This window comes from Triticum urartu, chromosome 3A (genome assembly GCF_056163025.1).
Source record: "Triticum urartu cultivar PI428250 chromosome 3A, HENAU_Tu73, whole genome shotgun sequence".
Taxonomy (NCBI): domain Eukaryota; kingdom Viridiplantae; phylum Streptophyta; class Magnoliopsida; order Poales; family Poaceae; genus Triticum; species Triticum urartu.
Genome location: NC_141875.1, coordinates 373355958 through 373382894, shown reverse-complemented (window position 1 = coordinate 373382894; position 26937 = coordinate 373355958). Strand labels below are relative to the sequence as shown.

At 41.0% G+C, this 26937-nt stretch overlaps 2 protein-coding genes across 4 annotated transcripts; both read right to left on the bottom strand.

The window, feature by feature from the left end:
• Positions 1 to 3450: 3450 nt before the first annotated feature.
• On the bottom strand, positions 3451 to 4542 carry LOC125548389 (uncharacterized). The gene is made up of 3 exons (XM_048711998.2): positions 4166 to 4542; positions 3930 to 4067; positions 3451 to 3827 (listed from the first exon to the last, which is right to left on the bottom strand). The coding sequence occupies exons 1-3, from the start codon at positions 4444 to 4446 to the stop codon at positions 3560 to 3562; spliced, it is 687 nt and encodes a 228-aa protein (XP_048567955.1). The 5' UTR covers positions 4447 to 4542; the 3' UTR covers positions 3451 to 3559.
• A 1457-nt stretch (positions 4543 to 5999) lies between these two features.
• LOC125546832 (ARM repeat superfamily protein) lies at positions 6000 to 23684 on the bottom strand. 3 transcript variants are annotated; one of them, XM_087547147.1, is made up of 31 exons: positions 23533 to 23684; positions 23323 to 23445; positions 21102 to 21259; positions 20122 to 20166; positions 19894 to 19972; positions 19749 to 19822; positions 19491 to 19597; positions 18808 to 19017; positions 18313 to 18516; positions 18021 to 18216; positions 17858 to 17932; positions 17416 to 17768; positions 17139 to 17331; positions 16758 to 16992; positions 16358 to 16688; positions 15647 to 15827; positions 15418 to 15558; positions 15067 to 15328; positions 14499 to 14981; positions 13541 to 14004; positions 12961 to 13097; positions 12607 to 12788; positions 12100 to 12498; positions 11893 to 12018; positions 11736 to 11801; positions 9426 to 11209; positions 9065 to 9344; positions 8645 to 8878; positions 6907 to 7425; positions 6659 to 6794; positions 6000 to 6490 (listed from the first exon to the last, which is right to left on the bottom strand). In XM_087547147.1, the coding sequence occupies exons 1-31, from the start codon at positions 23599 to 23601 to the stop codon at positions 6234 to 6236; spliced, it is 8103 nt and encodes a 2700-aa protein (XP_087403273.1). In that variant the 5' UTR covers positions 23602 to 23684; the 3' UTR covers positions 6000 to 6233. The 3 variants fall into 3 exon arrangements, with proteins under 3 accessions (XP_087403273.1, XP_048566907.2, XP_087403274.1); XM_048710950.2 differs by having other exon boundaries at positions 18832 to 19017; XM_087547148.1 differs by lacking the exons at positions 6000 to 6490; positions 6659 to 6794; positions 6907 to 7425 and adding an exon at positions 7783 to 8157.
• Between the last annotated feature and the right edge of the window lie 3253 nt (positions 23685 to 26937).

Sequence of the window (26937 nt, the reverse complement as noted above, 5' to 3'; positions counted from 1 at the left end):
CGACTATATTCGGACATCGGAAAGGTTCCGAATGATTCTGGTATTTTCGGGAGTACCGGGGAGTTACAGGAATTCGTATTGGGCCTTAATGGGCCATACGGGAAAGGAGAGAAAGGCCTCAAAGGGTGGCTGCACCCCTCCCCATGGGCTGGTCCGAATTGGACTAGGGAGGGGGGCGCCCCCTTCCTTCCTTCTCCTTTTCCCTTCCCTTTCCTTTCCTCATACTCCTACTACTTGGAAGGGCTCCTAGTTCTACTAGGAAAGGGGGAATCCTACTCCCGGTGGGAGTAGGACTCCCCTAGGGCGCGCCATAGAGAGGGCCGGCCCTCCCCCTCCTCCACTCCTTTATATACGGGGGCAGGGAGCACCCCAAAGACACAACAATTGATCTCTTAATCTCTTAGCCGTGTGTGGTGCCCCTCCACCATAATCTACCTCGATCATATCGTAGCGGTGCTTAGGCGAAGCCCTGCGTCGATAGAACATCATCATCATCATCATGTCGTCGTGCTGACGGAACTCTCCCTCAAAGCTCGGCTGGATCGGAGTTCGAGGGACGTCATCGAGTTGAACGTGTGCAGAACTCAGAGGTGCCGTGCGTTCGGTACTTGATCGGTCGGATCGTGAAGACGTACGACTACATCAACCGCGTTGCACTAACGCTTCCGCTTTCGGTCTACAAGGGTACGTGGACAACACTCTCCCCTCTCGTTGCTATGCATCACCATGATCTTATGTGTGCGTAGGAAATTTTGAAATTACTACGTTCCCCAACATGAGGACACCGCAAAATTGAACCCACTACAAAGCATCTCTTCCACTGAAGATAAATTAATCTTGTTGGCCAAACCAAACGGATAGATTAGAGGAAATACAAAGCTATAACAATCATGCATAATAAGGTTCAACAAAGACTCAATTACTTTCAATGAATAATCTGATCATAAATCTACAATTCATCGGATCCCAACAAACACACCGCAAAATAAGATTACATCGAATAGATCGCCGAGGAGAACATTGTATTGAAGATCAGAGAGAAAGAAGAAGCCATCTATCTAATCACTATGGACCCGTAGGTCCGTGGTAGACTACTCACACATCATGGTGGTGTAGCAAGGATGACGTAGAAGGCCTCCGTGGTCGATTCCCCCTCTGGCAGAGTACCGGAAAATGCCTCCAGATGGGATCACGGAAGAACGGAAGCTTGTAGTGGTGGAAAAATTGTTTCCAATGGCTCTTTATTGATTTGGGGATTTATGGGAATATATGGAAGTGGAATTAGGTCAAACAGAGCTGCATGGGATCCACAAGCTCAGGCAGTGCGCTCGCGCCATGTGAGCTTGTGGCTCTCCCGTAGATCTTCTGGCCACCTCACGAATGTTCCAGGATCCCTTCTGGTTAAGAAAAAATCACCGTAAAGTTTCATCGTGTTTGGACTTCACTGGTATTGATACTCTGAAAAGCCAAAAACATGCAAAAAAAAAAACAACTGGCACTGGAGACTAGGTTAACAGGTTAGTCCCTCCAAAATGACATAAAATTGCATATAAAGTATCTAAGATTGGTAATATAATAGCATGAAACAATCAAAAATTATAGATACGTTGGAGACGTATCAGCATCCCCAAGCTTAATTCCTGCTTGTCCTCGAGTAGGTAAACGATAAAAATAGAATTTTTGATGTTGAATGCTATTAACATGTCAATCATGTAATCTCTTTATGGTAAAAATATTGAGAAACGATGAAGTAATTGATATCAACATAATAATATTCATGAATAGAAGAACATAATCATCACTTTTTCAAAATATACGATGCTCAACAAATGTTATCCCTACTCATTGAATTATGTAAGCATGGCATGACTCTACCTTCACCGCATTAAGATAAATCATGAGCACATTGATGCCAAACCAAGCAATTGGATTATAGTTTTTAACGCGCTTTAGCATTTTCAACTCCACTCAATACATGAGCGTGGATCATGGACATTAGCACTATGGGTGGAATAACATGCAGTGCTAGAGATATATAGGAGAAGTAAAAAAGGAAGAAAGGATCGCATCAACTCGGCGGATTGTTAGGCAATGGAGAGGCCATACAATCGATATCAATGCGTGAATTAGGGATTTCCATGCAACAAATGCACTAGAGCTTACAATCACACTGTCATGCATGCATACATGTAAAGTACATTGGTGGAGGGCAACCACTATTAGAGAGTAGAAATACGAAGGTGGGAAATCCAAAAAAATGCAATACAAAGATATTTGGCCCACATAGTGCTAGATGACTGCTCCCTATTAGAGGCCACCTTGTCGGTACCTAGCGCAACCGCACAATTTTCCGTTTCGGTTTGTGGTTATTTCGATAAGTGTGCTTCACCAATCCAATGCTTAGGAAACTACATGGTAGTGGAAATTCTCAGTTGAGTCAATGTATAGAGCTTTGCTCCAGTCAAATGTGCCAGTTGATAATAATAAGATCTGTAAGATGAAGATACCACTAGAGAATAAAATATTTGCATGATATCTTCGTCGCAAAGTCATTCTTACTAAAGATAAAGCTTATTAAGAGGAATTGGCATGGAAGTACGCAACTATTTTTTGTCAGCATGATGGGACAATAAAACACTTGTTGTTCCAATGCAAATTGGCTCATTATATATGGTGAGTCATCCAAATAGTTTCTGGCTTGTATCCTCCTTTTAGTGTTGTTAGTATATTTGGCAATTGGTTGCATGGAATGAATTACAGGTTTAGAATTCTTCTTAGGGTGGAGCGCTTGACGTTATCTGGTCGCTTTGGCTATTTGAAATGATAAGGTTTTTAAAGGTAAAAGTACTTCTCTTATGCAGGTTATCTACAGATGTATCGTGACACTTTATTTATGGTTGTCTCTACAACGTGTGGAGAACTAAGACCCGTTTACGAAGGTATGTACACGATTGCAGGCTATGGTGAGGATAACTTTGCCCAGTATGGATGACAACATGATCTTAGGATTGACCCTCCCCCCCCCCCCCCCCCCCCTTGGGTTTAGGCGCTATACAGACTCTACATGTTTACTTGTATTCTCGCCTTTTTTAATATTCTGTTTTCAGAGTGAACATCATTTGGTTATGTGCATCTCAGTAATGCAGATGCCAGGTGTAATGATTAAATCTTTTAAAGTCTCATTCGGTTTAGAGGAAACCAAGACGTTGGAATTGGGAGTAGTATAGGAATTTGATAGAATTGACACTTGCCATTATAAGGAACTGACTTGCATCATTTCTACGCGTAAAACAATCTTTGAGTGGATGCGTAGTTTCCTCTAAAACACAGGAAATAAATAGTATTCCTGTGAAATTCATGTATGCATTTCCTATGAACCGAATGCATTTGTAGGAAAAAATTCCTCTGGAACCCTTGTTACCAATTAGGCCTAAGTAATAAGGTGCCTCATACCAAAAAAGATAAAGATTGCGGTATTAATTACAAGTAAAGTACATTAATCAGTATCACATAATATCCTGTTCTCGAGAAAAAAGTCTCACATAATATCCTGAACATGTCAATTGTCAGATATCACGCTACCGGCGGCCTGCATCTTCATGGTGTCAAGAAAGCAACGGCGGCCTTGCACGGGTAGCGGCGACGACCCCTCGTCCACGCGCGTCTGCGCGAGCGATAGCGAGTATCCGGCGCATCCCCGCGGCGGCAGTGGCGCAAGGTGGTTGTGGACGCCGTCGTAGGTGGTGATGACGAAGCGCTCGTCATCGCGATCCCGCTCCACCCGCTTCTTCACGCGGCACCCCTCGCTGGAGCAACGGTAGTAGTTCCTGCTCGCCATCATCGCCCGCCGTCTCGTCAGAGAAGAGGATTAAAATGCGTATCAGCGCGGCTGGGCTTGGGCTGCATGCCGTGCGTGCGTGCGTGCGTACCTTGGGTTTGGGCTGTTCTTGACCATCTTCTTGCCGTACTTCCTCCAGCGGTACCCGTCGTCCAGCACCTCCACCTCCGACCTCGTCTTGAACGCGATCTTGCTGCCTTTGCTCCTCGCGTCGCTGCTGGTCAAGCTCCTGGACAATTGGACGACAGGATAACGAGGTTCAGACTTGAGAGCCACGCACTAGTAATGATAATGAAGGGAGACAGTTTCGATCTAACAAATACTTACGTGTTGATATTGTCGAGTCCTTGTGAACTACTAGTAGTACTTGCTGCTTTGCCGCTGTGGTGGCTGTCGGCCTGGGTTGGCGGCTGCTGCTGCTGCTGTGCGTGCAAGGGGTAGGAGGCTGTTGCTGCCTCCGCCAGGGAATAATACTCCTCGCCGAAATCAAAGCAGAATGATGATAGGTAGTTGGCGGCGGCCGCCATGTCGTCGTGGTCACCTCCGTCCGCATACCCACCGATCTGCTCGCCGGGGCTCACGGAGAGGAGGGACGAGTAGGAGGACATTGCGACAAGCCCACAAACCAGACAGACTCGCCTTCTTGAGCATGCGCAAGTGGTGAGAGCATGGCAACTCGTGTTCGGTTGACGAGCACAAAGCTATAAACGGCAACCAGATGACGCACACCGAGCCGGTCCGTGTTCAAACAGATGACGCACGAAGCTCAGTGGGAGCACACGAGCCAAGACTTTGCCTGGAAAACTCGATCGCTGCCGCGCGTCTCCGGATACGCGACAACGACCAAGACGTACGGGACGGCTTCTAGCTTTCTGTCCAGGCATAGCTGTATGATGTGGGATCCATCTGCGAAGGTACCAACTCAGGCAAGTCGTCGCCGTGGACCGATGACTTTGACGGCGGAGTCTGTTCGCGTGGCAGTGCGAAGGCCAAAAGGCGCGCGGACAAGAGCGACGCCGTGCTCCCGGTGGCAGCCAACACCGACTGGTCTTGGATGCTCGGAAGGATCACGGAATTTGGTTACGAACCTGACCACGTGTTCCTCATCCTTTTCATGGGTAATTTAAACAGTTTTGCTAAAGCACATCTAGATGTGTCATAAGTATTGCACATCTAAGTCTTATATCATTGGTCTTGCATGAAGATTGGTGTGGGTATTTTCTTTTTTTTTCTTTTCTTTTTTATGCTTAATTAATTCTAATTTAAGCTCGATGTCCTTAGCTTACGGTATCTAGTATTAAGTCTCAGTCGAGTGCATGGAGATTCGTGCTAGACAGAGCATCGTCCAGCGGCTCTCGCACATTTTGTCTCATCATTTGCAGTGTGTCTTCCTACCGACTGCAACATTCATAAATCTCGCTACCAGGGAGATTTTTTTTATTTACTGTAGTCGCTCTCAGAACATTGTTAGTCATGAGTTGGCCGCCTATGGCCGTAATACACCGTGTATGGCAGTATGGCTTGCTACCGGTATGAACTTTGTTGTAAACTTGGTTGGGGCTGCCCTCGTGAGCTTATGAAGATCTTTTTTCACCCACAAAAAAAACATAGTAGAAAACAAAAATAGTAGGCACACTTCAAAAATCAAAAAAAAAATTAGAAGTTCTTGTTAGTGTAACAGGCAATGCTTTGACATTTTTCCGCGTGAAGCTCTATATAACTCCATGTGTATTTAGCCCCTATAAAAAATAGAAGGTGCACTTTAAAAATTCAGATTTTTAGTTCTTTTAGTGTAACAGACATGGATAAGTTTCCACGTGCAAGTTCTTTGACTTTTACCCATAGGTTTTACCTCTTATAAAAATAGAAGGTGCACTTTAAAAATTCGGGAGGTAACATCGGTTAAAAAAACAAGATTAAGTGTAATACTTGAGGTAACAGGTCAAAATGTTAAGCTCTCCCATAAAAATTTGCAGATAGTGCTTGGTTGTAACAATGAACACATATATTCTTTTTTCAGAAATAAATTGCAGAACACATTTTTGATTAACAGGAGCATATGCTCCCAAGAGTCGAATTGGATTTCTGACACACCTCCCTCAACCAAAGCCCAGAAGTAGCTTCGCCATGTTGTGCATTCAGGTAAGCAAATCCAGTTCAGTAAAACTTGTAATGAAAGTTTCATCAATATTCATTCACTGGATTCTACAGGTCGTCAACAAAACTGCAATCGTATAGCATAACTTGATTGATATATGCATGTATACATCAAGCATACAAAATTTTCTGCCAGCCGTCTAGCCCAAATTTTCAAAGTCCAAAAGCAGAACAGCATTGCCGCACAGAAGTGAACGCTGTACAACTTGCTTCTGCTTGAAGCTAGCACCAACAAAAACTACCTCAACCACCTTCCCATCTTCATCGCCGTTATCTTCCGCTTCTTGTGTTCTCGGTGCTTGGCAGACATACGCAACTTCCTCTTGGCGTGCCGCGCTGGGTCGACGGCTGCAACAAGCTTCTCAGCCTGCTTTCTGCTCTCCCTCTTTGCTTTCAGGTCCTTCCGGACACTGTTGTAAATTTCCACAAATTTCTCAACACCAATGAGATCACGTAGTTTGTCCCTGGTCAACTCTGCTGACTGCTTACCTTCATCTATAAAGCAACACAGCAAAATGTTATTATTGGCATGTCTCATTTGGCGGTAGCACAAGTTTTGGCTAAGAAAGTTAACCTCAAAAGCAAAGGGAACAGAAAAACAGGAAATTGGTACAAAAATACGCAACATCCCCCCATTTATATGAAAGAAGAAAAGGATCATACCACTGATGACTTTCCCAGCAAATCCTTCAGCAACTTTGTACAATGGGGCCAACATGTGAACAGCATAGGTTGAAAATTCAGCTTCAGTGTTTAGTTTTGGTGAAATTGTACTGAAACAACTGAACACGATCTTCATCTGCAAACACAGAAAATATACAGGAAGTATTAAATATCATATGCAATCGCAGGAATAATATTTGCAACGGCCAATGACTTATTGACTTGTGTGATGATGATCCCGTGCTTACATATATGTCCTCCATCTGCATTGCAATTTTTCCCATTTTCTTCAGGAGACAAGAAACAAAGAAAGATGCAAGTTCTTCACTGCTGTCAAGGCCAGATCCATCTACGTCAGTGCAAGAGGCAGTGCAGAGGAGAAATGTGTTCTTTGCTTTTCTTGAACCAAGCAATTCAAAACCCTCGAGGAAGGCACCATGATCACAAGAACCAAGGCTAGACCAAAACTGATGCGATGAAGTTGTTTGCTTAACCAACACATGCAAGTTACAGATTGAGTATGCAAGATTTTGTACAATTTTCTTATTTTCTGCAGTATCACTTAGCTCCATCCTCAACTGTTTCAAGAAAGCAGTAGCAATTAGGAATAGCCTGCTTGGTTGGACAAGGAACGATGAGGTGACATCCAACTTCGCTTTTTTCCTCTGCTCTACTGAAGCAAAATACTTGAATACCAGAGCGCTAGAATAATAGCGTAACTTCGAATGGGGATGTATCAGCAGCTTGCAAATTGTCATCCATATCGCCTGCAAGTAAAGTGTGTCATGGTAGCACAAAAATGTATGGGCAGTCAAGGGGTAGCAATCTTAGGGTGTGTTTAGTTTCTGTCATGGGGTGGAATGTAATGGGCCGGTTCCGTCCACAGAGCCCATTCCCGTGTTTAGTTCGTCGAAGGAACCGGAACCCATACGTTCCAGAGAACGGCATATTCCCTGTTTATGCGGAACCGGGTAGTTCCTCGAAAACAAGCGGACGACGCTGCAATTAAAGCTGTACCAAGCATTTTCTGTCTATATCTTGTTATGATATAGAGGTGGTTCCGCGTCGTCTGCTCGTTTTCGAGGAACTACCCAGTTCCGCATAAACAGGGAATATAGAGCTGTACTAAGCATTCTATCTGTCTATATCTTGTCATGATATTGATGTAATGCTATATTCCTTTGATGTTAAAGCTGTACTAAGCTGTACTAAGCATTCTTTCTGTCTATATCTTGTCAACGCTGTACTAAGCAAACGTTGCGCGGATACTTCAGAAAGTGCACGTATCCAGCCGGATACTGCCCCGATACTACCCGATACGTGTCCCGTAAGTATCCCTTGATATATTGATTTAAAAAAAAATGTTTGATACACCTAGGATACTTCTGCGATACGTTTTGGATACCTGAAACCCCTCGTTCGACGTGAAATCCCCTCAATAATAAAGGCGCACCTTTTGAAGATTCCCAACATCAGCGTGAGTTCATGTGAAAACATGTCTGTCAATGTTTTTGTTCAATTAAAAGGTGAGCAAGAGAGTCGATGCATTGATTGATGAAACAGCAAACCTAGGCAAATCTCACTGCCAATTAATGGAAGTGGACTAAGCAGAAGGAAAGAAATAGGAAATCATATTGAGGCATGCTTTGACCTAGAAGCTCCTTAATTCTTTTTACATATTTGTAATAAATAATAAATACATCTATATATAAACGTATCCCCGTATCCATGTTTTTAGAAAATTGGCGTATCAGGCATATCCCCGTATCGCGTATCCGATACGTATCAAAGTATCCGTGCAACGTATGCAATTAAAGGGTTTGCTTTCAGTCAAGGAATATATCATTACATCAATAGCAAAACATGATATTTCTGGAAATAGCAAAACATGATATTTCTGGAAATAAACTATTAAGAGCACTGCAACAGCTAGTAAAAAGAACACATGATAACATCTAGTAGTGCTCAAAAGGTAATCATACATACCTCTGTATTTTGTTTGAAATACAACTCTGGAAAGTGTTCAAGTAAGTTATCCATCATTAGAATAGAACAGTAAGCCTCTTTCCAAAATGGCAGATCAGTTTCCCCAGTTAAGTCTAGTTGTACTCCTCCAGAAGCGGTGCAAGAAGATTCCATTATTCGCTTCGCAACAGCCAAAATATTTTCAAGATGTTTACCAATTCCTAATGAGCGATTCCCAACAAGTAGACTAATAACCTGTAAAATACAATGAGACTTCTTCAGTTCATGAAAAAGAAAAACTAAATAAATGCAATAATCACAGATTGAAGTACTTCTATGCCCTCCAAATATGTGAAAACGAATTGAGAGCACCATTTGCAAGACGATTTCAAATTCGTTGCATATAGTGTTTGAGAGATCATAAAGGTAATAATCATTAACCTGGGCTGAAGCGCTCCACAAATTCTGTTTTTCACCAGTGTACCAGGAAAGAGAGTACTCAAAAATAGAATTCTTTCCCTGATCACCAATGCGCCCTAACAGCTTCTTGATTGCTGCGACAATCAAAGAAGACACCTTCTGGTGCTGTTCATTTGCCAAGGCAACTACCAGATGAAGAAAAATAGTTTGACCCTGGTCATCAATAATCCTCTGAGGGAATCTGGTAAGAATATCGTGGAGCATTTGGAGCACCGCTTCTCTTCCTGATGCATGCTCATAACTGCAAATTTTCATAGAGTTAGTACGTCACACATGCAGTGCCAAAGGCAAGTAGTAGTAGCTGTTGGGGATTCATGCATACCTCAGGTTTGTCAGGAAAAAATCAATATGCTGTTGTAAACGCTTCCCTGAGAGTGGGTAATTTAGAAAAAACTGTAGCAGAATTTGCATACATTGCTGACGTATAGACTCTGTTTGAGTTGTAACCATCAATTCTCCTATCCCAACTACAATATCATAAATCTCAGGGGAAACCAATTTTCTTTTGACAATTGCTTTCAGAAGCGACAAGGCAACAGGTGATGGGTTTGTCTGGAGATCAACAAAAATAGGGAAACGGACAAGCATCTGGAGTTGATCATCTGAAAGTGAAATCCTAAATCCTCTAAGCAAATGAGCAAGTAGTTTCAAACAAGATGTGACCAAATGGCCATTAGAATTTCCAGTTCTCTGAGCAATCTCCATTAGTACACTCTTGATAGAATTTGCATTGTCCTTGAGAGATGGCAAAGGAAGTTTCACCAACATGGCAAGACATCTAAAAGTGACAGAAAGGACACTTTCATACTTGGAACTCAGGCATTTTCCCAGAAGGTTGACAAAAGGATCTAACATAGACAATAGTTGCTCATCTTCCTTGTGCAGCTTGATGCTCTTCAACCGATTGCGCAGCAAAGAAAGTGCAAACCTGGTAAATATATAGGAATTTTGTAACCCACTCTCGCCAAGTTCTAGGAAATTCATTCTGAGAATGTTTTTTTGACCAGGACCAGATTCCATATTCTTTTTGCGCTGAGATTCATTCCCTTCAATGGTATCCTCAACAAGGCCGTAAACAAATATAAATAAGTTTGAAGTTTCAGTTGATGGGTTGCACTCAACCCCCAAGGCTATACTGTGTAACATCGCCTCAAGTTTCGTTCTTAATTTTGGAGTAAGGTGCTTCCGAAGATGTGCAGAAATTGGCAAGATTAATTTCGAAGAATGTGTCCTGAATGTAATACTCTGAGCAATCAACTTAAGAGTCTCAAATGACATTCTCTTCTTTGTCTCCTTCATTTTGGAGGCAATCTTTTCAACTTCCTTTTGTTCCGCAATATCTCCAAGTATATCACTCTCAACTACAGACAACAAATCTTGTAAGCAATAGTCAAGACTACCATTCATCTCAGCAGTCACAGTTTTTGATAATAAAAAATGAAGGGTGTAGCCCAGAACATGTAGCTCGTAACCCCTTTTCAGTATCGCCCTCAATATCTTGACCACAAACTGCAGGTAACCAATCCCAAGTTCCTTAAGCGATGCAGCTAAAGCTGACCTTGCTTCATCACGTACGCTTTCAAGACGATTCTTGAGAAAATTGCAGATTCGATGTATGATGCTTGAAAGTTGTGACTCAAAATAATCAACCGGTAGTAACTTGAGTATTTTGAGTGCTACCAGGTTTATGCTTACATTGACTTTCTCTGGATCGGCTCCTAATAACTTATGGACCTGTGGAAATACTACCTTTCGCAGGTATTGTTGCTTCTCCAAAGAGACTATGGTTGAGGAGAATGTAACGGAAGAATGAGAATCTCCAATCATACCATCAGAATTACTCGAGATATCAGTTGCGGGTTTCATGAAATGAAACACATCTAACACAGCACATATTAGCCTCAAAATGACTTTATGCTTATCAGGCTTGAGACTCAACTCACGGAAGCATCTCATCAATATTGTTCTGTAATGCTCCCACTGCACTTTGGCAGCAACAGAAGAAAGTGTATCCAAACATACATCTCTTACATGTTCACCCTTCCCAGCTTTGACATCAAAAAACATATTGAAAAACAGTGGAACAAAGACTTTCATAGTCACGTCCTAAACCAAAAGCAAAAGAATTGAAGTTAGTGGATTAAAAAAGGAGACAACATGAATCAGAAGATTCATCCATATGAATTTGTTGTGCCAGCTAATATTGTGTGAGAACTAATGAGCAATATTAGCTTCATAAAGCCAAGAAGAAATAATCCTGCAGCCAAGCAAGATAGTGCACATTGCACCATGGTTAATGTGCTATTTCATACTAAATGGGGTGAGATGCACCCCACAAACACCCATTATGGCAATCAATAGCAAAAGATATAGTCATTGACAGACTGAACTTTGAACTAAACATTCAAACAAATAGGCAGTCATCTGTGGCAGCTATTCATTTCATCCTATGTTTTTTAAGGCGTCCGTAAGGCGACGCCTAGGCGCCCCCCCAGCGCTTTGCAAATATGCCCACTTTAGGCGCCCCCCCCCCCCCCCCCCCAGCGCCTTAAAGTGAAGCGTCGCCTTAAAAACATAGATTTCATCTGATACGTATTCCACCAATTAAAACTTGGCAATATTTAATATTTACCTCCGAAAAGTTGGTATCTTTCATTGCCTGCCTGAAAAGAGATAACGCTTTGGATCTTTTACCAGCCTGCATTAATGGATACGACCATACAAATAAGAACTACTGTTATTTGTTTGGAACTTTAGACTCTTGAGGTGAACGAATTGAGTAAAATTACCTGTAAATGAATTATGTTGTGGAAAAAATCTTCATCCAGATCGTCTTTACAGAGAGGCCTGAAGGAGTTTAAGGATGGTACATGATCAAAATTATAGACCATCTCCCGAAGTAAAATGATCCACTCCTGAAATTACAAAAGCATTAATTTCTTCTTTTCAGTTAGTAAAATCATATAGTTTATACAAAAGGTAGCCAGAATTTAGACCTTTTGAACTGATATGTCTTTAGACATCGCTGTTCCCATATTATGAAGGTAAGTTCTCTCTAATATTTGTTGAATACGGCCTTTTGTGCAAATGTTTCTGGAATTGTTGTCTCCAGGTTTAACAGTGGCTGTTTCAACAGAGCCGCCGGGGTCACTGTTCATAACTGATGCAGAGAATCCCAGGAATGATTGAAGAGCCCTGGATGCACTTTGCCGGAAAATTAGCTCGTCGGATGACATATCATACACGCAGTGAGATAATATGGCACCTATATGTTCTTCTTGCATGCCGTGAAATAACTGCGGCTGAACCGTATCATATGCTCTGATTCTCATGTCATAATCTAGTTCACCTAGTTCTGAGGTTGATACCGCATTCAGATCTCGCAGTAACCGAGCCTGTAAGAAGGACCAACTATCACAACTAAGACTGTAAATAGGAAAGGAACAGGTACTGGGGCAAAGCTGACTCAGATGACATTACATCACAAGAAAAGCAATAATTACCAGAGAGGACATTGAAGACTCATGCAATGAAAGCCCATCATAAATATCACAGATACATAGCCGCTGCTCGAGTCCAACAGTCGCAAGCAATGGATTGAGCGCATTTACAATTTTTACACACACACCGTGTCGTAGATTTTGTATTATTCCCCTTACAACATGTAGAGCTTCCAGACACTCATCTGTTGAATAAAAGACATGATACAGAAGAGGGCAAAACATGTCAAGGGTGCTAGAAGCCTAGAATGTTGCAAGTGAGGTGAAAAATAATGAATGATCTCATGTCCCATTTGTGCATGTTGAATACAAATCAGATGTGTGCACAGGATAAACTTGACTTGAAGATAGGCTTACCAGAGTTCAAATCCTTCTTACTAAAAAACGGAAGGACGAGATCTACAACATGCTCTGCAGCTGAAGGATCTGTGATGTAATTTAGCAATAGTTTAAACAACCTAAGTTCACGTTGCCCAAGCCATCTCCCAGATCTCCTGTACAAATCAAAAGGAACATTCTGAACATAAGCTCCAAAAATGAGTAATAACTTCAATGTGAGGCACCTCCAGGCAAGAAACAGAATGCCCCGAACAATGCACAATTGATGTCACTAATTTGTATCTTCCACTAACATGTTCAACTGAACTCGAGAGAAGTGCTCGAACCAAAATAACTTTAGTGGTGTAGTGAGTTCTTTTTCTTGAAGTTCATAGTTTCTCTCCAAACAATATGGATAAGATCCAAGCAGAGTTTTCAAAAGAAAAAAACATGCATCGCATCAAGGGAATGATGGTATGTGAGTTAGTAAGAAGACAACTTTAAGGCCCTGACTACTCATAAGAGATGCTTGACCATAAAATATAGATCAATACAATAATAAGAAGACATGAGCACTTCAGTGCCATTTGTCAGACTCCACACAAACAAAAGCATATACCTGTGAAGTTCTTTGCGATAATTAACAAAATCATGGAGACTGTTGAGAAGAACATCCATATGTTGAGCAAGAATTTTCTTCACCGAGTGATCTTCTTGCTGCTCCAAATCATTATCGAGCCTCAATAGATTCTCAATAAACTCAAGTGCATAGGAGGTGATAGATTCTGATGCAGTCCTCACAGTCAAAATAGAAAATATAGCCGGTACAAGGTTATTAGTCCCTAATAGTGGTGCTAATTTTGGGCTCTGACTCATAACCATGAAGCAAGAAAATAAAGAGCTCGGTTTCTCACTACTGCCAGCCTCTTGTCTGAAGCAGTCAATCAGAGGTTTCACAGAAGCAAAAAAAGTACTCCAGAAGTATTCTCCAAAGTCATGACTTTCATACTGACCAAGTGCCAAGGAAACGATTCGAATACATAAGGACCTAAGATCCTTTAACTGCTTGACTGAGGCACTTGCCTGCATAAAAGAGTGAGACAGGGATTAGTTCAGAGAAGATATTCATGATTTGTCAACACAGTGTACGCTACTTTGATCGAAGAAATAATGACGGGTACACACGATAACTTTGAGTAAGACTGACAGAACCATCATAACAAACAGTAACAGAGAAGATATTCATGATTTGTCAACACAGTGTACGCTACTTTGATCGGAGAAATAATGACGGGTACACATACGATAAATTCAAGTAAGACTGACAGAACCGTCATATCAAACAGTAATTACACTTGTTATATGCTATAAAATATGTTTAACTAGCTTTTCCCTAAAATATCAGATACTTCTAGATTAAATTGGGCAAATCATCAACAAATTTTTTCCAGGAAGAACAGAACAGCTATTTGGTAGTTCTGCCAAACAACATGGTACAGATCTGTAATAACTAAACCAATATTAAAGGTGACAGCACTGCATATTTTTGCAGGTGATGTTTATATAACGTGACACACCTCAGTATCGTCGGCTACTGTCATCTCATTTGGGCATTCATTCAGATCTATGGAATTGTCAGCTTCCTGGTCATTGGAACAACCATTATCAGGGTGATTTGATTGTTTACAAGGATCTTTCTCATCGCTGCTGTTTCCAAGATTCCGCATGCAACTCTCCAGCAACCGAACAACAATGATCAATAGAGCATTAAGAAATGGACCTATATGTGTCATGCCGAAAGTACCAAAAATCTCTTCAACTAAATGAAGAAAACCATTTGCCCTTTTCCATGTAAGACTCTCTAGACAGATGCTGGACGAAGTTCCCACGGCATCAGAAATACTTTCAAGTAGGTTGTCAGACTGACAAGAGAACATTTCAAGTTGAAGGCTCCCAGGGATCAAGGACTTTAGTAGTAACGAGAAAAAGAGCTGAAGCTCCTTTGCATCAAACTGCAGAAGGAAACGGAGAATGGCCTTTCGATGGCTAACCCCCGTGTGCTGCACAACAATACAAAACGTATAGAAGTTAGCTTTCAGGTGAACTGAAATACAAATATTTCTTTTGCTAACTAAAGATACCAACCTTTCGAGAACCAAGCAGCTTCAGTTTTCTTACTTTAGGTGTTAACACACGAATAACCAAAGGAACAACATGACTTCTGTGACATTTCTGGATAGACAAAGAGTCATGTGAAACTGCCCACGTGGTGAGTTCTTCACGGAGAGTTTTCAAGCCGATCAGATTCTTAAGGTTTTGACTGTATGGGATTAGGAATTCATCCTTCCAGTTCAGAATGCAATCCAATGCTTTTGCCTGTATATCAGGATCACTCTCATCGAGGACCCTGGCAATAAATGTTAATTAGTCATAAATTTCCATGCAGCACCTCACACGCAGGAAATTCATATTAGCAACATTACAAAATTCACAAACCTTTCAGTTAATATTTCCTGAATAATCTTGCTCTGGGACAGTGATCGAGCATTGCGCATTGCTCGCAACAAGTTCAGCCATTCTTTTAGAATCATTTTCCATTGTTTGCCTTTACACTTGTCAGACATATATGAATCGACACTGTCAAAATCAAGATTAAAAAGGGCATTAAGGATTGGAGATTCAGTATTCAAGTCTGAGCTGCATAAATAATGTCATCCATAAATACCTAGTGATGCTGCCATCGGTATAGCCCATGAAGTTTAGAAATAATGGAACAACATGTCGAGAGGAAGACTCAGCAACATCAGGTATCTTTTGGAGGGCTTGAAGCAATAGTGTAGCAATCGTCGCAAGGGGTGTATAATCAAAATCCGTAGCAAGATATAAGCTGAAGCAGTCAATAATAGCTGCAAAAATCAAAGATTGAAATAAGAAATGGTAAAAGCACTTAAGCACATAAACTTGACTTCAAGTACTTAACCATAAGTCCATAACAAACAAAAGGTCTGCAGTCACTACTGTTGCATGCTTATTGACATCCAAATACCATAACACTTAATCAATCCACCAAGCATCGTCTCACAAGTTTGGGTCTCCTAAGGCCAATTAGTAGGAAATAAAAACTTGGTGAAAGCTTGAAAAGCTATATGTGCAGTTTACCAAGACAGAGGCACAAGCACAACAGTCTCAACACAATGGGATGCAAAGCCACAGTGTCTCAACATACTCATCAACTCCCATATAGAGCAACAAAAATTATTTCTTTCTATTTGTCCTCTTTAACATAAATAGAGTCAGAAATACAGCAATACAAGAGATGGACAGGAGAAACTCAAAATGAAACATGCAGTGAATGAGAACAAAGGTAAATGGAGCATAGGGGTGGGTTTACATAGAAGAAAATACAAACAGAAAATTACAGATGGATGAGACATACATTCTGGGTGGGACACAGCTTGCAGCTTCTCTTGGTTTCTCACGGTTAGACCCTTTGACTCATAAACTGCAATAAACTGAATAAACCGACTCCAGACAAGATCCTTGTGTTTGCTAACAAGGACAGCAAGACAATCCAGTGCTGGTGGCCACAGATCACTAAATCGATTGTATAAGATGCCAATAATCCCATGAAAGAGAAGAGGTATGTAATCATCATGAACCGTATTAGAAGATAGACTCATTTGTATCCGAGAAACAAAGATAGCAATTTTGCGGCTAGTAGATACTGAAACTGGAGTTGATTCAACAGCGAGAAGAGTATCGACAACCTGATTTCAAGGGAGATGTTAGAATAAAAACAGCAAATAGCAAGTGAAATATTAGCTGCCAGAACGTACATTAGTGTATTTAGGTTCAAGAGTTTCCTCTGCAGAATCTTCTGCTTTTCGCCTCTTATGTGGCCGCTCATCATCTGAGCCTAGGCGTTGATCCATCTTTGCATAATAAGATAAAATCCTCAATGTCAAAACCCGGACATTCTTATTTGGACTGCTCAAGCTAGCACCAAAGATACAGAATGAATTCAAGATATTCTGTGGATCGAATTCTTCCGTCATCCCCAGGGAAGTTGCTCTGCTCACAGAAACAAACATAGAGAATTGAATAACCGTGAAAATTGATCAAAATAAGTACTCCCTCTGTCTCAAAATATAAGTGTCAAAAAACGTCTTATATTTTGAGACAGAGGGAGTAGAAAGTTAGAGCAGAAACAACTTTACCCATGTAGGGAATCCAAATATTCGGCTACAGCAGAGAGTACTTGCGGACATGTGCTGTGCCTCTTGGCAAGAGATAGGAAGAAACTTAATTCTGATTTTTTACCGACGTTAACCAGCAGTATTTCATGGTACGATAATAATGCTGCACCAAGTAGACTTCTCCAGGTATTCTTCGGAAGACCACTAATGCTATCTGCATGTCGACAAAAATTGTGCCTTTTCAGAAGACTGCAGATGGTTAATGTAACAAAGTACATAAATCGTCAAGTACAATCACCTTCTTGCACCTCAAGTAACAGATCAAGGCTGCGAATAAACTTATTCAGCATTGCTAAACTATCTTGAGGGGCGTCTTTAACATTTGAGTAGCAGCGAACAGATCCCCATAGTATAGCAGCTTCCTTTACACTGACCAGATTACTCGAATGATTGCCTGTCTTGACTATATCATCTACAACCTCTATCCATAAACGGACATTTGAATCACAGAACTTGTACACTTTCTTCTCCCGATCAAGATGACTACCATCAATGTCATGAGGAGTTACTCCATCTGTTGCTTTCTTAAATAAATGCAGAAGGATAAAGAGAACTTCCTCGGGTGAAGTCTCAAGAATATTATCCATTGCACTGCAAGGCATAAAATTGCAGGGTCAAATCTTCATGTGTGGAATTGTACAAGTACTATTTGAAGTATAACAACAATTACTAGTGCATACCTCAGTATCTGACTCTCAAAAGCTTTTATAATTTGTGGGCCTTTCATGCAAAGCTTTTTCAGAAAGGCAACCGCGCTGAAATGTCAGAATTAAACCGTGAGCTGTGCTAGATTGCTTTTGGAATATATAAATAATGACCATGGGTTCTACAGGCATAATTTACCTCAAATTGGTTAGTTCAAATACAGGGGCGTATATGATGGATAAATTGCAAGAAATAACTGGAACATCCAAAACACAAAGAAGAAAGTCCAAGATACTCCCAAGAAACTCAGATGAAGAAGCTTCTCCTGTCCTGCTACCAGGCCTAACATACTTATGGATCAGCAACTTAACAAGTTCAAGAACATCAGCCTTGTCTGAAAAGGGGGAAAATACAGAAAGATATTCTAATTAAAACTACCAACAGAACTCGAAACAATAAAAAGCATATGGATGGTGAGACAAGCTCTTACCAAGCATATCACTCTGCTTGCTGTTTTCTAGAGCAAATGTAAGAAAATCAATCATGTGTTTCAAGTGCCCCAAACAGTCATCCTTAATGCAGCTTTTGATTTCTTTAAACAAGCAAGTATATATCAACGTCAACTCTTTCTGATCCACTTCGTTGCATAATCTATGGATAACACCAGTTATGACCTCACGAGTAGTAGAAGACCCTGCATATTGTATTAATCCAATGATTACATTACTGAATAATGATGACAATATAAACGAAAATAGCCATTTGCAATACAAACATCGCCATTCGTATAATTCACAAAGGATATTTTCAGTTACTAAATCATGGTTAGAACGGTAGACAAATCTAACTCAGTGAATCAACAATAGATGCGTACAGTTCAATTAAACTGAGACGATAATGAGGTATCCAACAAAAAAAATCAACATATAGGATCAGTGAAAGTACAAGGCAATGCAGCTAATGGGCATAAAAATTACAACAGTACATCGTCTACAAGATGTTATCTGACCATCTGGGAATTTATTGTCGATAGTGGTACATATTGACTTGCTCAACAAGAACTCCATGACATTTCCAGCTCTTGAGTGAAGCTTTGTGTAAGTTCCTCTCATTACGTGCCACAACAACGCAGTCACCCCGTCTATCCGTATAGGTGACGATTTTTTAGCAGCCTCAAACAGAGCTTTCATTAAACCTAAAAAACAAAAGGGGGGGTAAAGGTAGTTAATATAACAGAAGATAATATACCTCATAACAAGGTCTGGCATCATAGCAGCATTCCCCACACCTGCGCTTCCCAACCCAAAAATATAAATACTTGGAGGCTGAGTTTAGAGTGTCTGGCTTAACTGGTGGGGCTGAAGCAAACAATATGTATTTCACAAAGGAAGTGTTCTAGATATGACTCTTACATAAAATAATGTGCCTCAACAAAAATAAGCCACTGAATTGCTGAGTACTTGCATACAATATGAAGCTAATGCTAAGAAAGATTAAACTCAGAAGTCTGGTAATCCACCAAATTGGAGACAAGATTTACAATATCATCGCACAGTAGGCAGGCAGAAGCATCACCACTCTTCTCTAATCGAGCAAAGGCGGGACTATTCCCACGGTTAAACATGCTATCCAGTTCAGAGAAGGACAGAAAAAAAAATAGAACAATACCTTGTGTTAGTTGATCATTACGTGCATTCCTCAGCAAAAATGAAACAGATTCAGCCATAAATTCTCTCACATAATCCTTTGGGAAAAATCTCAGCGGAGATGTGATCCTTCAGAGATGATAAGGAATTTGCAGTAAGTTTGATGGTGGAAAAATATGATACACGCAAGTTGTTTACTCTATCCTGGTGAAGAGATAATAAAATGGGTTCGAGTTTTAAAAACGTGCGTAGATCTCATTTCTTGCAGGCAAAAACTAACCTGAGAATCTGAACAACATCTTTTACTAGATACTTCTGCAAGTACATCATTATGCGTGACCAAGATGTGAAGACCTGAAATGCAACACATCATTATGTCTTACTGAACCACAATATGTTAAAATCAGAATAATAAGATATTCTACCTGCTCCAGGATTTCAGGGTCACGATCACCCCCATCACTAAGGAGAGCCAAAATAGCACTAGCGTGTCTTGCTAGAAACCTGCAATCAACAAAATGGGAAGAAGTTTAAACCCTCTTAAGAAAAAGAACCAAATAAGAATGGCCACCCAAGTGAACAAGGAAGTATGAAGCCATAAGTAAACAATCATGCTAGATGAATATTAATACTATTTGAATTAGGAAACTCACGGCAAAAATTCCTCTAGAATATCCCTGGCGAATTCTGCAATTAACCTGCATGTAAACAAAAAATCACTTTAGACCTCCAATAATAGCTAAAATAGTAATTAACACCAACAAGACACAAGAATGTAGAAAACAAACGTAACATTTGAACAAGCTGACTCTAGTACATGATACTGAAGTCCAGAGCTATGTATTAAAGATACTATACCCACAGTAAATTTGAAAATGACGCCAGAATACTGAACAAGGAAATTCAAGATCCCCTCAGTAAATTTCAAAATCAAAAAAAGAAATATGGGACTGGCAAACTAAATGAGGGATACTCTAGGTGGAAGTTTACTTTAGGTATCACATAACAAAGAAGTTTAAACATTATATTGCATCATGCAAGGGCCAGCGCATTGCAGTTCAGTATAGCCCTGCTGACACTCATTTGAAATCTTTGAAGGCCAGGCTTGGCATCATAAGCAAGGAATAAGTTAGTACGTTTGATTGCAGACGATACAATATTTCGACCAATCCACTCATGAGAGAGTAGTTCAGCACACCTTTCCCAAATCCCACATGTTAATGTTCAAAAAACAGTTTAAGTGATCCAAAAATATTACATAGCCTCAGTTCAGTAAGCTCAATTTAACTATGTACCAGAGCATACATACACATGATATAGCATATACAACAGCCATACAACTATATACAAACAAGTCCACAACAACTCCAAAGCAGCAAGTCCTGGCAGATGATCGAAGAGGATGTCAAATTTGGGTTCCTTTCCAGCTTTCTTTGCATGAAAGCTTTTGGAAACAATGTGGGACGCGGCATCTAACTTAGATCCCAAATGAAAATATTCAGTGTAATACCAGTCATTCTATCTGTGAACCAAATCCAAAAAACATGGGAAGGCAAACGACGGCATATAACATGTTTTAAGTACCACCAAGTCACTCCATTCAAATAGATTCATGAAACGATGACCCACTTACATGAATATTGGCTCGAGCGACAATCGTGCCGCCATATTTACTCGTTGTAGCAGCCCAGAAAATATTTTCTCACGGTGCAATACGATTTGTGGCAATGTCTGCACCAATGGTATCATCTCATCGTAAAACGAGATGAAGTCTTCTGCAGTATTCAGCTCCTAAATCACAAGAACAAGACAAAATTAAGAGGGTAGCAGAATGTTTGTCAATCACTAAAGATGTACGATTCACGGAATAAACTTCCACAGAAGCTAGACAGAATACAAACTCAGAAATGTCTACATGTGTTAGGAACCTTAATTCTAGATCACTACAGGTCATTGCACAACCAGCCACAATAGGTATGAATGAGCAAACATCATCGTCACAGCAACTTCTCACTCTCACGGTCTCACAATCATACAAACCTAAACTCCAGACATTCAAAAATCACAACCAACAGCTGACAAAAATTTCAGTGATGACCACCACTTATCATTCCACTTCTAAAATCTGAAAAGTAGTTCCTCAACCTCCTATGAAAAATATAGATGTTGACAGAGCATTTCAGATCCTAAATGCAGAATCTTAATCTAAAATATAATATTGCCATCGACTGATTGGAAGATTAAGGACGTCCTGTGAAATTTGAAACAGTTACTCCTGAAGTCTACAATTATAAGCTTAGGAAGCTAAGGACACTTCTTTGAAATTCAGAAGTCTACAATTGCTCCTAAAGTTCCAAGCTTCGTCATCTGGAGTTGAACAGGGGTGTGGGGACTAGCATAGTTCCGCCAAGGTATACTTAAAAATTGGTGTGTGCATGAAGTGCAGATAAGAAGATAATTTGGGTTAAATTGATATTTATTTTAGTTTGTTCTTTTTGGTTTCACAATGGCATGGACTTCTCAGTTGACTGGGGAGTCATCTACAATTTGCAATGTAGAGTTTAACACATCCTCAGGTGTAGGTCTTCAAGTGCTTAGAAAGTTTGAAATGATCGACAAATGACACGCTGGCCATAGTTTTCATGGATCAGTGTTTTATAATGGCAACTGGCAACTTGAGTTTTTAACGCCTTGGCTTAGGTTAGAGCTGTTTGGGGTTGTAATATTCCAATTTGTAACGAGTCGGAATGTTAGCCTGCTGACCGCAATAAGCAAATCATGGTACCAACGAAGACTGAATGGGTGATCTTCTTCATTTACTTTGTTTTTCTATTACTATGTGTTATGTGTAATATGCAAGGTGAGTTATGTTTTTGTTAGTTATGCCACGAAGTCTTTGTGTCATCAGTATTCTGGAAGACTGAAAAGTAAGATGAATCATTAAACTGTTCCACAGATTATGTGGGCTTAAAGGAGCGTGGAATGGGACAACGAATGAGTTGGAGTGGGCGAGTGGCTATAAGGAGTTTTGCATGTTGGTGAATTACTGTTGTTATTATTGGGGGATGGTTAGGACAGTATATGCATGGTTGTGGCTTCTGTAAAGATGTATACTCCCTCTGTAAAGAAATATAAGAGCATTTAGATCACTAAAATAGTGATCTAAACGCTCTTATATTTGTTTACAGAGGAAGTACATAAATATATTTCTCCCGTTTTGATGTATCCATTCTCCTGGATTATTAGTTTGTGTGAAGAAAACAGTTTGAACTGGTTCCTGTGTTTGGGAATCAAAAAGATGTAACTTTCAGACAAGTCAACTGCTGGGTGGATATTTAATTGTGGATATTGAAACAACAAAGGGATGATCATTTGTCAATTTATGTTCCTTTAGTGGTTTGGATTTCATTGTTATGTGTAACTGAAATTCTGCAGTAGATCTAGGATCATGATGTGGCATGAGTAGTTGCAGCCTTTGGACATCAACATAATGTATCATACAAGGTTTGTGATCCTGAGATTCGAAACTTTACCAATAATATGCAAGGCACATAATAGAAATACCATAATATATGTCAAATACATACAAAGCAGGTAAGAAAAATTGTCTTGGCTGGTGGGATTTAAATTTTTTGAGTTCTGTTTCCACTAATATTCCCAATTGCAAACTGTCAACATTCAAGTGCATCTATCACAATAACCAAACTATATGAGAATTATCAAAAAAAACTAATTAAGGCGATTAAGCTTTCCCAATGTTCTAGTCAGCAAATTAGCTTTCCCGTTGCTCCAGGAGTTGAATCTTGCACATACAAAATAAATAAAAAGCAGGAGAAAGAAAGAAAAATGCATACCCTCCACTCCATCAGAGCGTCGAGGAAAAACGAGGAACCGCTCGAGGGCTCCGCCTTAACCTTATCGATGCTACGGTACACATCGATGACTATGTCCCCCACCCGCTCCGAGAAGCTCTTGAACTGCACGAACCCACACTCATTAGCAGCCGTAAAACCCATCCATGAGCTCGATTTGCCGGGGAGCGAAAGCGCAGCGGATGCTCTTACCACGAAGCGCTTGTTGCTGGAGGAGAACGTGTTCAGGCACTTCACGGCCGCGTACGACGGGGTCGCCATGGCCGCGGCTGGCGAGGTGGGTGGGTGGGTGGGGGGGGCTACAAGGGGGAGAGGAGAAGGGAGGCGCGTGGGTACATGGAGCAGCCTAGGGTTTTGTGGCGGTGGGGGGGAAGAAGACGAGATGGCCTGTCACACCTAACGCGGGCTTCGTGTCTGGGCTTTGATGAATGGGCTCTACTAAGCTACAAGACCCAACAGCTACTTTACGGGAGCAACTAGTTAACGAGCATTCCTTCGGGAGCCTCACAACGATCAGCGCCACTTGGCGCGCTCTCAGCTATTTGCCACGTGTCGCGCTCTGGACGCTCTCTTCGAATTTTATTTATTTTCCGCACGTATTTTTGGCTTTTTAAACGGTTTTTTTCGGGGTTTTTTGACGTTTTGGTTTTTCCCTAGTCTTTCTTAGCTTTTCGATTAAAAAAATCAAAAAAAAAATTGTTTTTTGCGCGAAAAAATGCGTTTTCTTTTTTTCCTTTCACGAAAGTCACGATTTTTCTTCCGCGAGAGGCACGGTTGTGCTTTAGCAAGAGTCACGGCCGTGCCTTTCGGAAACGAAAAAAAACGCGTTTTCTATTTTTTTTTCTTTCGCGAGAGTCACGGTTTTGCTTCCGCGAGAGGCACGGTTGTACTTTCGCGAGAGTCACGGCCGTGCCTCTCGGAAAAGGAAAAACAAAACGTGTTTTTTGTTTTTTTTTCTTTCGGGAGAGTCACGGTTTTGCTTCCGCGAGAGGCACGGTTGTGCTTTCGCGAAAATCACGACCGTGCCTCTCGGAAAGGGAAAAAAATATGAATTTTCTGTTTTTTTTCTTTCACGTGAGTCACGGTTTTGCTTTCGTGAGAGGCACGGTTGTGCTTTCGCGAGAGTCACGGCCGTGCCTCTCGGAAACGGAAAAAAAACGCGTTTTCTGTTTTTTGTTCCTTTCACGAGAGTCACGGTTTTCCTTCCACGAGAGGCACGGTTGTGATTTCGCGAGAGGTACGGACGTGCCTCTTTCGGAAAGGAAAAAAACCATGCTTCCGGTCCAGTTTTTTCGCCCGGTTTTTTTCATCCGGTTTTTTCGTCAAAAAAAAAGTTCATCAAAACCTATCAACATGGGATCTAGTTTTGAAGATCTCGACGCGAGAAATCCAACGATGAAAACAGTTTGAAATTTGGACGCACGTTTTAAGAGATAAAACGTTTTGAATGAACAGATCTACGAAAAAAGGGAAAACTCCCAGATTGCGACAAGTGACGCGCTGTATGTGCGCCACTTGTCACGACTTGGGAAAGTGGAGTGCTCTTTGCAACGAGTACTCCTTAATTAGTGATTTCGCTACTTTACAGCAGTTCTGAAAAATCAGTCAGAAGTCGAAAGGCTCGTTGCAAAGAACACTCCACTTTCCCAGGTCACGACAAGTGGCGCACATGCAGCGCGCCACTTGTTGCAACCCGAGAGTTTTCTCTTTTTTTCGTAGATTCGTTTATTCAAAACATTTTATCTTCTAAACTGTGCGTCCAAATCTTGAATCGTTTTTACCATTGGATTCCTCGCGTCGAGATCTTCAAAACTAGATACCATGTTGATAGGTTTTGACGAACTTTTTTTCATGAAAAGACCGGACGAAAAAAACCGAGCGAAAAAACCGAACCGGGAGCATGGTTTTTTCCCTTCCGAAAGAGGCACGTCCTTGCCTCTCGCAAAATCACACACATACCTCTCGTGGAAGCAAAACCGTGACTCTCGTAAAAGGAAAAAAACCAAAAACGCGTTTTTTTCGTTTCCGAGAGGCACGGCCGTGACTCTCGCGAAAGCACAACCGTTCCTCTCGCAGAAGCAAAACCGTGACTCTCGCGAAAGAAAAAACAGAAAACGCGTATTTTTTTCCCTTTCTAAGAGCCACGGCCGTGACTCTCGCGAAAGCACAACCGTGCCTCTCGCAGAAGCAAAGCCGTGACTCTTGCGAAAGAAAGAAAAAACAGAAAACGTGTTTTGTTTTTCCCTTTTCGAGAGGCACGGCCGTGACTCTCGCGGAAGCAAAACCGTGACTCTTGTGAAAAAAACAAAAAACGTGTTTTGTTTTTCCCTTTCCGAGAGGCACGGCCGTGACTCTCGTGAAAGCACAACCGTGCCTCTTGTGGAAGCAAAACCGTGACTCTCGCGAAAGAAAAAAAACAAAAAACGCGTTTTTTTTTCGTTTCCGAAAGGCACGGCCGTGACTCTCGCTAAAGCACAACCATGCCTCTCACGGAAAAAAACCGTGACTTTCGCGAAAGAAAAAAAAATCTTTTTTATCGAAAAGCTAAGGAAGACTGGGAGAAAACCAAAACGTCGAAAAAACCGGGAAAAATCCGTTTAAAAAGCCGAAAACTCGTGCGAAAAAAAACCGGAGGGAACGTCCAGAGCGCGACACGTGGCGAATGGCTGAGAGCGCCAAATGACGTTGATCGTTGCGAGGCTCCCGAAGGAGCGCTCGTTAACTAGTTGCTCCCGTCAGAAGTTGATCGAGATCGAAGGTCAGTGTTGGCAAGTGACACACTGCATTTGCGTTAAATGGTGTAATTTGGGAGTATTTGCCATTTTTGTAGATTCATTTTTCAAATGGTTTATCTCTTGAACCATGCGCAAAATCACAAACTATGTTCACTGTTAAATTTCTCGCGTCGATATCTTCAAAATTAGATCTCATGCTAATGGATTTTAAACAAAAAATCACCAAAAACAGAAATCGAAAAGAAAGAAAAGCAAAAACAAAAAAATTGAAGTTGAAACAAGAAAAGGAACCAAAGAAAAAAATTGCAATGGAAAAAATGGAACCAAAACAAAATCGTGCTTTTTCAAAGAAAATAAGCATGACTATGCTTTTCCCTTTTTTGGAAGTATAGATTGTGCTTTTCCATTATCGGAAAGCACAAGTACAAACTATGTTTCTTTTCTTTGGAAAGCACAGTTATGTTTTCCCTGTGAAGAACACTTATGCTTCTCATGGAAGCAGAGGTTGTCCTTCTCGCGGAAGCACTCATAGGATGTGTTTTTCTCTTTTAGGAAGCACAGTTATGCATCTCGAACAAACACATGTTGTGCTTCTCGCGAAAAAGCACTGCTTCTTCAAGACATAATTTCTTTTACTTTCAAAACCAGGGTAAACCAAGCAAAAACCAAAAAAATGAGCATCTAGAACTTGAAAATATCCAAAGAAAATGTCCAACGTGTGACATATGACGGCCGCTTGGCACACCGTTCGGCGCGCTCCCATGGCCAAAAAGTGACTTCTACAGAAGCCCTTGAAATGGTACACGTTAGATAATTGCTCTCGAAATTGATTCGGGTTAATTGTAGTGCACTCGTGATGAGT